This window comes from Antennarius striatus, chromosome 21, assembly GCF_040054535.1.
Source record: "Antennarius striatus isolate MH-2024 chromosome 21, ASM4005453v1, whole genome shotgun sequence".
In the NCBI taxonomy this organism is placed as follows: domain Eukaryota; kingdom Metazoa; phylum Chordata; class Actinopteri; order Lophiiformes; family Antennariidae; genus Antennarius; species Antennarius striatus.
This window is the reverse complement of record NC_090796.1, coordinates 16,049,303-16,061,060: the sequence shown is the minus strand read 5'-3', so window position 1 is coordinate 16,061,060 and position 11,758 is coordinate 16,049,303. Positions and strand designations below refer to the sequence as shown.

The 11,758-nt window shown below is 47.3% G+C and overlaps 1 protein-coding gene across 3 annotated transcripts in view; it reads left to right on the top strand.

Annotated features, from left to right (window-relative positions):
• The first annotated feature begins 332 nt into the window (after positions 1-332).
• LOC137588347 (disintegrin and metalloproteinase domain-containing protein 12-like) overlaps positions 333-11,758 on the top strand; it is a 62,707-nt gene continuing 51,281 nt past the window's right edge. For 2 of the 3 annotated variants that reach the window (XR_011034044.1, XM_068305381.1), the window contains exons 1-2: positions 336-794; positions 9,671-9,804. Coding sequence is in view for 2 of the 3 variants with exons in the window: in XM_068305381.1 (XP_068161482.1) it covers positions 692-794; positions 9,671-9,804 (237 nt within the window). In the remaining variant the exon portion in view is untranslated. Of the gene's footprint in view, positions 795-9,670; positions 9,805-11,758 lie in introns of all 3 variants that reach the window. The other variant, XM_068305382.1, reaches the window with a different exon arrangement.

Below are 11,758 nucleotides of genomic sequence, written 5' to 3'. Positions count from 1 at the left end.
TATTATTACTACTACTTACTACAGTAAGTGTTTGAATATGTATATTTTTACTATATTGTAGATGTATTTTACTGCTTTTTATACATCGTGGCCCGGGGACTACAGATGAAAACTAGCCTTCTGATTGTGACGTCATCTATAGGAGAAGAAAATAGTCAGAAATGTTTTTACCCCCCCCCCCCTCATACCCCCACTCTCACCACCACCTACCTCCGTCCTTCTCGGGGGTTTTATTCCCACATCTGAAGTCGGAACTCTCTGCGCGTTCGTTTCCTCCACCTTGACGCGCCTGCGCTCCGCGGACGCGCGGTTCGGGGGCGGCTCTAGGACCCCGCGGAGCCCCTTGCTGGAAGCACATGGTGCCGCTCACAAGACAACACTTGTGTTCAGTAATTGGAACCGATGCCATTCCGGCGGGCGACAGCGGATCGTGCGCTGGTCGTCGGTCGCTCGGTCCGGGGCCGCTCCTCACTTTCCTGCGGGGATGATGCGCTTCTCCTCCCGCACGGCGCGCGGAGTGGAACCAGCCGGCCGCTCGGCAGCTTGATCATATTTCAGGAAGTCACTTACTTTAAGGAGGGGGGTGGGAGTGGGGGGGGGGGGTTGTTGCACATCAGCTGTTGGTGGGCTGTGGTTGTGTGTATGATGCAGTGAAACACTCGGTCAGTCCCGTCCGCGCGTCCACGGCACCATGGATCCCGGGAGCCGGACCCTGAAGTTCATCCTGACGGCGTTCCAGGCTCTGTGCGTGGCCATGTCGGGCTGTGACGTCCCGATCCACGCATCTGCGAAAGGTAAGGGGCGTGGAAAGATGCGCTTTTTAAAAAAAATTGAAATCCATGCATCAAAGTCAGAATTCTTTAATGAGACTGTCACCTGGCAACAGCTTCCCCCCCCCCCCTCTACACCTGTGTCTATTCACCTTCAGCATGTCAAGGTAAACACTTTTTGATTTATGGATGGATTTCAGGATCTTTCTAGAAGGATTTCTGTTCATCACATCCCAGCAACAAGTGAAGAAGAGATGATTGTGAAGCTCAGAGGAAATGCTTCCCGTTCCATCCCTCCAGGCTAGGCTAGGGAGGGGCAGGGGGGAGGTCGTGACCTCTCCGTCACCAGCCTTGGGGTCCTTGGGGTGAGATTCGCTGCTGGTGGTGGGCGGAGATCTGAGACCGTCGGTGTCAGGAAGTTGTTGGTTTATTCATCGGTTGGTCGGCGTTGCAGGTCGGCTGCCAGCTGATCTTTTTACAGGCGGAATGTCGGCCTGCTTGGGGTTATTTCGGGTTGATTGAGAACAATGTGGACGCTTGTTTCCACCCCGAGGAGAGGCTATATTTAAAAGACAGATGATAAAATGGCAAAAAAAAGAAGAAGCTGAATGTCAGTTTTTCTGGCTTCAGACAAACAAATCCTGAAGACGAGATCTGGAAAACTGTCTGAATCCAAATCGAGCAAACTTGTTGGAAAGCGAGGAGTTACCTGCAATGAGGGGGAGGAGGCACAGGTGGCAACGAGGCACAGGTGAATCCAGTCAGGGCGGGGCAGACGGTCACATGATCTTCCAAGGGGAAGACAGGTGTGAGATGCGGTGGAAAATGAAAAGTCTGTCAAAATAAAACAAGAAGCAGACACAAGGCAACAAATTTCAAAATAAAACCAGGTTTTCTGTCTTACTATGGTAGTGGACTTTCAAGAGGATTGGTAAATTATGCTACCATCAGATGTCGTGAGTAGAATCAAGTGGGTTTAAACGTTAAGAGCTGTGAAACTCCACAGAGCGTCATGTTGGTGAATTCACGGTTTCTTGGGTTTTCTTGTGGGTTTTCCTCTCCCTGTCTGTCTCGTGTGTTCCCGTCCCAGCCGGGGATGGCTTTGTGAATGATTTTCCTCTGATGGTTAACAAACTTGGGTGTCAGACGGTCTTTTACTAGCCAGCTGCGGCGCTTCAGCCGACATGACCGCCTCCACCTCCAGCGTTTCGTTGGCAGCTTTGCGTGCCGCACGCGCAGACAAACGAAAGCGGAGCTGGGAATGTATTTTTGGACTGTAGTAAAAAATTCCTGTAACAAACAGCGTCCTACCCCAGGGAGGCATTATCACCACGATGTGACCCATCTCCAGTCAGAGGCATTTAGTGTCTTTTCAGTGGGAAGGGGTTGAGATCTTCCAGACGAGTTGTTCAGGGTAGTTCAAACCCAGGAGGCTGGTCTGGAACGTTGGCGGATGCATGTGTGCATTAAAACAGATTGATCAAGCATTTGCTGGGATATTTATGCAGGAACTAGTGAGTACTGCGTTGGATGGTGTTCATGCAGCTCGACCTTACATGTGTTGCATTAATTTCTGCTGCTGGACTCACTTGACCTTTACCCCCCCCCCAACCCAAACAATGGTTTAAAACGAGCTGAAACTCGATGCCGGCTCTGGACTTTCGCACCCAGACAGGTCAGAGTTGAACTCCGCGAGTCTCTCATAGGATGTTTGGCTCCGATGAGTCACCACCGATCAATAGAGGTTAGGTGGAGCAACATGCCATCAGGGTTTCACAAAAACAACACTGACAGTTTATGTGGCTCGTCTCGATTGGCCATGTGTTTTGCAGGATGTTTAGGCAAACAACTATTGCTGATATCATCGGTTCTGCCTGTGCTCTCGGTTAGGGGGAAGGTTTAAGGCTAAGGTTAGACATTTTGAAGTGGAATAGTGTTTTATTACCCACACAGCAAGAAATTACACTGATTTACACATTGTCATAGATGCCAACCCATTAATTATGCCTGATTTACTATTTTTCATTATGAACCATGTTCCCGGTGAAATTATAGAGAAATTGAGAAAAGTGGAAAAAAAGTCTTATCGGAGTAGGGCAGAAAAGTTTAATGGTCCTTTTTCTGGATTATCTTTCCCCAAAGTTTCATTGAAATTCATTTAGTAGTTTTTTTTTTGTCCAACAGTCCAATCAAACCCAACCCGCCAATCAATCAACCAAACAACCCAACAGACCAACCAACCAATTAATTAACTGACTGATGGAGGACGTGTTTGCTTAATGTTGATTTTTCTTTGTCCCAATGGCCTCTCAGAGCGTCCCCAAAACAGATTGGTCTGAAAACCCTGATAACGAGTCTAAATTAACTTTGTTCAAATGGTCCATCATCAGCATTGTATGTTGTGTTGACCGTGATGCAGCAAAGGGTTGCTCACGGTCAAGTTAGGACGAATAAAGACTCAACATCCAATCATGTTTTCTTGACAAGGTTTACTGAGAACCTTTTTAATTCATTTTCGAGGTGTTGGACTGTTATTACAGTTGTGAATTGAGCACAGTTTGGGTTATGTGATCAACACACTACCCCAGACACTTTGGGTAAAGTCTTAATTTTAGTTTGTACAACCATGTAAGCCTGGGCAATTAGCCGAAAATGTGTCACAGCTGAAATTTAGCACCTCCCTCCGACTTAATCTTGTGCTGCACTGAGGAACTGTCCTTGAAAAATACTGTTTTAATCAATGACAGCATTGGTTGTCTTTATAACGCGGTGCTATATAGTGTTACCGGTGAGGTCACTGTGATTTGTGGGATGTGAGATGGGAGCATAAAGTAAAAAACACCCTCGGACATCAGAGATCTGACGGCCTTGCTTACCATCATTGTCTCCCTCTGAGTTCTGAAACAAAGAACTTTGTCTGAGCTCCAGATAATCTATCATCCAACCTGGCATGCGGCACCGCCCCGACTTCACCTCCCTTCTGTGCAACAAGAAGGAAAAAAGTCGCAATATGTTCACTAATAGGCAGAAACAAGACAGGTCACCTCCTACCTGGGTGAGTTTCTGATAAATTCACCCTCTCAACAAAGATTTTAGTGCTTCGCTGCAGACCATCCGCCATCTGTCTGCTGAATTCTTCCTGTGATGGAAGTGGAGGATGCCAACCGGTACATCTAACAGCTCGGGGAAAGTTTTTAGTAGGACCTGGCCGATCCAAGACTGTTAAAAGTTTGGAGCTGTTTTCAAATACCAGCTAACTTTTGATCAAGAACTCGAACTGACGTCTCAGATCTCATGTTTTGTCCAAAGACTTCTACCTTATGCGCAGTCACGAATCAGAAGATCAGGAGCATTAATTGCAGATAGAGAAACAAGGATAGAGGATGAATTGATAAAAAGGACAGCGCTATGACACCCCAAAGTTGAAAAATGAGCATTTAGCACATCTGCCTGGTCAATGTCTTGAACAAATGGAAATGAAATGCGAACATACATTAATCGATTGTGCGATCTGTCGTAGACCAGTGTTACTTTAAAACACCAATGAAGCACTTGCTGAAGCACACTTTGTAATAACGAGTCTGACCTTTGCTCCTAAGTTAGATGGAAGCCTAGTCGGGCGGCGTGCACAGCCCCCCCCCCAGCAGGGGCGTAATGGCGTCGCCTGCCGGAGGCTTATTGGCACCGATTCTTGGACAACATTAAACTCCTGCTGAGCTGACGGGATTTTCTCGCTGTAGGACCATCTATTTCCCATCAAGTAATTATACGCTGACTTGGGGCTACTGTGACAGTAAATGACTTCGGTATAGAAGGTGGGGGTCGGAAGACACAGACAAAAAGACTATTTACTAGAAGAGGTAGCCCAGTGTGAAACGGCTTACGGACCACTAAAAAATCATCCGCCAATAAATCCAGCCATTAACAGCTTTGACTTTTGACACACAGCTACCTTATTAGATTGGGTTTAAAGAGACCCTCTCTCCCATTTTTGTGGATTTCTATTACCATGATGTCACCGCCAGGTCTCTACGTTTCCCAGGGTGTTGACATAATGTCCCCCAGATGGGTCAGATGTTTACTGAGGGGTGAAGCCAAGAATACCAAGAACTTTTCACCTTTTTCTCTATGAAATGTGCTCGAAGAATAGAGTCCACGGAGCAGGGTGAAGATCGGTTCATTAGAAGATCAACAGAAAGCTCTTAGTGCGTTATTTAACATGCATTTAAGTCAGGCAATGCTAAACGATCCCAGAGTCAATGGTGGCAAATTGAATGTGCTTGGTTTGCCATCAACAGTCTCCAGGGTGTCGTTTAACCAATAGAAGCAGCAAATGCTCGTATTTGCACAGTGAATTCTTGTAATGTTTCGTTAATAGATGACTAGCAATGATGATTAATCCCCTGTGAATTTGTTAATCACATGTGACCTCTAGCGAACAGGTTAGACTTTCACCCATGTGTTTGCTCGTTTGCTTGTCGATTGACCGGATTGTCAAAAATGACAGGACAGATTTTCATAGGTTAGAAGGATGGAGAAAGATAGAAAGAATTACCCTAACACGAGTTAACAATGAAGCTTTGGGTAATATTTTCCCTAATTAAACAATAATTACTAACCTGATTTCCTGTAAATGTTATGGCGGGGCGTGGACCAAGCAAACAACCATCTGTTTGGCTCTGGTAGGACTGTATGCTCCACTGAGTGCTATGGGAATTATTGAAATTGACTGTGTTTAGTTTTTCAAGTATTGTTTGATCAAAACCAGTGATGTTTAGGGCGTCTGTGGTTTGACATTTGAAGGATTCTCTGGAATTAACCCAAAACAGGATTGATGGAACGGCCAATGGTGAAGATAATGATTAGTCACAGGACTCAAGAAGATGAAGAATGAGACGAGGAGATAAAAGAAGGCACCGGAGTTCATTGCTTTTGTCTCCAAGGTCGGTTATGAAAGACTCATCTTCCTCTCGATGTATCATTCATCATTCCATTCCCAATCACCATTCTGTTTAAATTAGCATAATATGCCCGCTCTGATTGGGGATAAATTGAATCCGTGATATGCCTTTCAATCACCCTTCATTAAATGAACAATAGCCATAAACATTAAGCAGGCTTTCCGGTCGGGCTGATGTCACAACCAATTTTTAGCTCAGAAGATTATCTGGATCATATCCTCAGGTAGTCGCTGCTCCGTCTAAAGACGTTCATCGAACATTGGTAATAAAGGCAATCCTTTTATTAGATTTGCGTCGTCGACAATAAACATCCATATCGAACCAGATGTGCCTTTTATCTTTTTTTTTTACCTGTTTAGCCCTTTTAGTTCTGCTTGAAACAGGCCAAACTAAAGTCTACCCTAATTAATTCTGCCTGCTCTCAAGTCTAGCCCAATTCTGTCTAAAGGTTTGTGTGCATAAGCATCGTCCGCCATATGTGCAGACCTGCGCCGGAGACATCTCTAGTACGTCTCTGCGCTGCGATTCGTTGTGATTTTTTTTTGCACGTCGCCCAAGCTGCTGGAAGGCATTTTCATTTTCAATCTGATGTGTTTTTCAAGATGGGGCAGAATTGCTGTCAAAGTGACTTTGGAGTGTGTCCTTGTGTGTGGTTTCTGCGCCCGGCGTCAGGCGGCGATGATTAGAAGTGGTCTTCATTGATGTGTTCACGTGTCCCATGGCAATAAGGACCTGTGCATATGTTGTGATGGGGGGTGGTGGTGGTGGTGGTGGTGATGGTGGGGGGGCACGGCCTCATCAAGCGTTTGGATGAAAAGAACAGCAGCACGCCGTTTGTGTTGTTACGAATGCATTAATTCTTGGTTGGATGTCAAGGGGCGTGTGGAAGCAGGCGCTGATGTTGAATAGAGATGAACAGTTGTTTTTTTTGCCTCGGTGGGGGTGGGGGTGGGGGTGTGCGAGGAAGGACGTCCTAAGATACTAAAGCCAGGAAAGGATTCACGATGAAATACCAGCAGGAAGTGTCAGTGTTCAGTCGCTTGTCGGAACAGGCCAGCGACTTATACATACTTATTTCAGCTTCCCTTGAGTTTTTGCGACCTGAACCCCCCCCCCAAGACTGTCAATCAAACCTCACACTGTTTTGTCTTTTCTTGGTTTTTCTTGTGATTGACTTTGGACTCAAACTGATTCAGAAAGATGGCATTCGCATCCGTTATTGCGGTGTATTTTCCCCCGCGGCCTCAAAGATGAGAGCTAGCACACATTTTGTGTCTGCAGAGGAGATTTCATCATCTAAAAGGATGCAAATTCATCTTTTCAAAGCCGTTTTGGGAGTCTTGGACGACACCGTTCCAAAATATATGGAGTCCTTTTAGGGTCCTGATAGTTGAAGATTGCTGCAGTTTCTCTTTTGTGCAGTGAGAAACTTCAGCTCCTTCCTCCGAAAAACGTTCCAAGAAAAACTGCAAATATCGAACAAAACTGTGCAGCAGTTCTCTTCTTTCACATTTTATCTTCCACGAGCTGGAAGCGCAGCCGTGGAAAAGCTTTTCCCGTCAAATCGAGCCCACTTAAGATTCTCCAACGCCTTTTGACCTACAGATTTAATCCATCCTCAGCTTCTCCAGCCGCTCACATAGAACCAGCCAATCAGGCGTGCCTGGAATACGTGCTATATTTCTTCTTAACACTTCGAGGGGAAGCCAAATTTATTGCTTCACCCCCGTCGTAAGTCTTTCTGTCGCCTGCATTGGAGGAAAACTCGCCGCCGTCCCGCGTCTACATCGGGAGGAATGCGATTGTCCGCCGTGACTTTACTAGGTAATATAAATGGCACAAACTCTCCTTGTGAACACTGGAGCATAAAGGGAATGGATCGCGGCCGGAGCGCTACTTTATGAAGACCTCTGTTTAGACTCTCTGTTATTGGAGGTATAAATAAGACCGGGGGCACTTTTTACCGTTACCTCAATGTTTCTGGTGGCTCTGAGAACGTTTTCTGGCGAACAAAAGCCACTTACACACACCGTGGAAACAAAATAGACCCTGCGGACTCCTTCAACTAATATAATTCCATTTATAACCAGGAAATAAAACCTGGCGGCGCGCCGCATTAGCATTAGCAGGGCGCGCTGTTCGCTCGCGGGCTTTTAGGTCAGCGTGGCGGGCGAACCTCGTCTCCACGTCTCGACTCGACCTTTCTGTCAGAGTATGTGATTTTTTTTTTGGATTTTTTATTTTTTTTTCCCCCCTCCCTTCTCATCCGTTGTGTTTATTCGTCTGCATTTTCCTCCAAGGTTGTCATGCGTTCCCTGACTCAGCATGCCCACCTCCCCCAGACGGTGAGGTTTCCTCCTGACTAATGAGGCTAAGATGCTCCCACCGCTGTGTGTGTGTGTGTGTGTGTGTGTGTGTGTGTGTGTGTGTGTGTGTGTGTGTTGCTGCCCTTGTCCTTGCTGGTGCCTGCTTCTCATCATCAGGCTGGAGCTGAATGAGGACTGCTGAGCTGGTCACCGCCGGCTCGCCGCTATCAGCTGGAGCAGCTCCGTGATGAACTCCAGAGTGGCGTTTTTCCACGGAGGAGAGTCAGAACAAAGCTCAGCTGGGGGGTAGGGGGGGTGGGGGGTGGGGGGTTAGGTCGGCTGACCTGTTTTATTAACGCCGGATAATAAGCAGACTCAGCAATTTGGCCTGGGTGAGTCACGTCGGAGGAGGAGGAGTCTCCAAATCTGCTCGCAATCACAACAAGCGATGGCGTTGGTGTTGGAAATGTGATTCGAGTTAAACTTTACAAAAAAGTTTCTGAAGAAATGATTCTCCAGCCGCTTGCACAACATCTCCCCTACCCGCTGACATCACCCTACCCCCCCCCCAACCTCCCCAAGTCAATGTGTTTCCCTGCTGTTTGGAAATGTTGCATCAAGGGAAGCAAGCAAACATTTGATTTAGGGTGTTTGAGCTGAAACAAATGGCGCCGGCGACCCCCCCCCCCGTTGTTTTTTAGCGATGGGACCCCGGGTCCGGAGCAGCTTGCGCCGCCGCGGGGGAGCAGATTACTGCAGGAACCTGTTTAGCAGAGCCCCCCCACCCCCAGAGGGTTTCTAGTCTATTCTGACTCTCTCGCCGGTGTTCCGTGCAGAGCGATCGCCGTCTTGAATGGCGTTGGTTCCGCTCGTTCCGGCGCTGGTTGAACACCCAGTCGGAGCAGAGGAAGAGGAGATGAAGGTACACCAGGAACAATGAGCTAAAGCCACCTCTAATCCCTGCAATGCATCCTGGGCGCTCGCCCCACACTAGGAGATATCACCACCACCAAACCCCCGGTATCCTCTTGGCTCCAAACTCGCCCTTTTCCTGGAGATTTATGCAGCTGGATGGGCGTAAAGTGGGGGGGGGGCGGTTACGGTTTCGCCACAGGCTTATCGGCGTTCGTTGCTTGATGTCTGAGAGTGCTGATTAGCGAAATTATGTTCATGTCTTTAATGGCAGAGGAGACGGCCTATAAAAGGGAGACGAACATATGTTGAGGAGCGGGGCGAGGAAGCGTCGGAGATGACGTTCCGTCAGCGCAGATAATAGTTCTGAGAAGCCGTTTAAAGGGTTGTTTGGGTTCGCTGACACAGAAAAGAACATCAGGAAGCCAAATACTGTTATTTGTCTTCACGAGGCAGCTGCGCTGTCAGGGCCGGGCCCTGATGCTAATTAGCACCCCCAGCTCCAGGCTGATAATAGCAGGGTATAACTTATCAGCGACGCTAATGGGAAAAAAAAACAACGTTTGATTGTGACAATCAGACAAACAGGAAGTGGTTGGTTGCTAGGGATGTTGCCATTGGTTCATTCCCCCCCCAAAACCCCACCTGGTTGACTTGTCCGATTTTAACCGCCCTTGTGGTCTTTCTTTGGCGTCACATGGTTTTTATTTTGTTCCCCAAGGAGATCTTTCCAGACCGACCGTCCATCACGAGTCGTCGCCGGCGGCGGCGGCGGCGCAGAAGCACTACGGGACCACGCTGCCTCTCCAGCTGATTGGACGAGACTGGAAACCAATCAGCGAGCTCAGATCCCAGGTGATGAATCTTTAATGACTTTTTAGAAAAGCACGGCAACACAAAACATTTCCGTCCCGTGGCGTTCTGGGTTGTCCGTCACCAACGGACAGCGACAGGTATGTCACCCCGGGGCCTCGTTGGGCACATTCGCGCTCCCGGGGGGATGAACCATTACCGTTTTAACGACCCTACGGCCATTAGTCTCGCCTCATGAATAAATAGACATTTCTGTCTCGGCTAATGGGAAAACAATCAGCGGGGGTTCACAAGGGGAGTAGGGGGGGCTTCAGGTACGCTAAGACATACGAGCCTGAAGGTCAGTTTGACGAACACATGTGGTCAGACTTGGCGCCATGGCGACAGGAAGTAGAAATAACGGCATTCAGGGTACAAGGTTAACCCCCAAGGTTGTGCTCTTACAGGATTGGGCAATGCTAGATGATGTCGCGTTGGTCGGTCTTTAGAAGCAACGGACTACATAGAGCGTGAGGGCATTCATAATGCCTTATAATGCTTCATAACCTCATGTTATGTTTGGGATGTCATGAAAAACGCGATGATTTAGGATGAGTTCTACGTCCATTTGTGTCTTGATTTACATCCAGGGCTGTCATAAAGCATTATAACGCGTCATTACACACTATATAAGTGGGTATAAACTTTCATTCTGAATTCATCTTCAGCTTTAGAACTGGATGACTTTGTTATTGTTCAGAGAAAACCTTGGATTAACACGGATTTATATGAATAATTCCGTTTTGATCATCTTAATTCCGATGCAGATATCAGCAGGAATTGATCTGCATGGTGCATCTGGGTGTGCGTTAGTTGAAAGTGTGTGTGGGGGGGGGGGGGGTTTCTGGGGATAAGGGTGGGGGGTGGGCATTCAGAAATAGCATCCGTCGCTTCTTTTGCGTTGCGTTCGCTGCAGCTGTGCGATATCTGCATTTAGAAATGAAGACAGCTCTCCAAATCCCACCGGAGCATAGCTGAAATATTTGAAATTAGGGGTGGGGTGGGGGGGGGTCCTTGGCTCCACTCGGCGTTCTAATCCCAGACTACACAAAAAACAAAATACATGCCTGGCGGGCGGACTTAAAAACACAGTTTGTGTTTGTCGCTTGTGTTATTGAGGCGTTTTCATGTGCGAATTAATTTGCTCTTGCTCCGCCAGACAGACGAAGGCGCCACGAGGTTTCTTTTGTGATGTTATTAACCAAAAACCCCCCCCACCCCAAAAAAAACCAAAAAACAAAACCTTAAATCATGTAATTACTTACAATGAAGGTGAAAATAGTTGCTCATTTGAATATTTTTGAAAAGCAGGAACATGCGGCGCGCCGTCTTTATTAGCGCTGATGTGGGACGCTCGGCGTGAGGGAGGTCAGCGAAGGGGTCACGGCTGGGCCCACATGGTGTGTGATAGAACAGGAAGTGTTCTGTTTCCACATCCTCTTCTGATCCACTGAAGGGGGGGGGGGTCAATGCAGTAATTCCTTGCTTGTTCATGATTCAAGATGTTCAACTACATCGTGGATTTTTAGCGGGTAGTCATGTGATACCGTACGTGCATTCTATTGGCTGACAGCATTAGACGCACAAAAGTGTTTTAAACACTATCAGAGTGTGGGAAAAGGTAATACAGAGAGAAGGTGGTTTAATATCAGTATGGGGGGGGGGTTCAGAAACGTTTAAATTACCCTGAACTGTAAAATAAATAGTTTGTCGCCATATTGGGGAATTTCGTTTATCCTGGAACGCATTATCCTCGAGGAACGAGGGATTACTGTATAGTGGCGTTTTTTAGTGTTTTGTGTCACGTGTGTGCGTGTGTGTGTGCGTGTGTGTGTGTGTGTCACCCGACTCTAACAGAGACACACCGTCCTTCTCGGTGTTGTAACTCATGTCAAATGAAATAAAAAAACATGAAGTCGATCGTCTCGCCGCCGAGTCCTTTCAGGACGATCCGCGG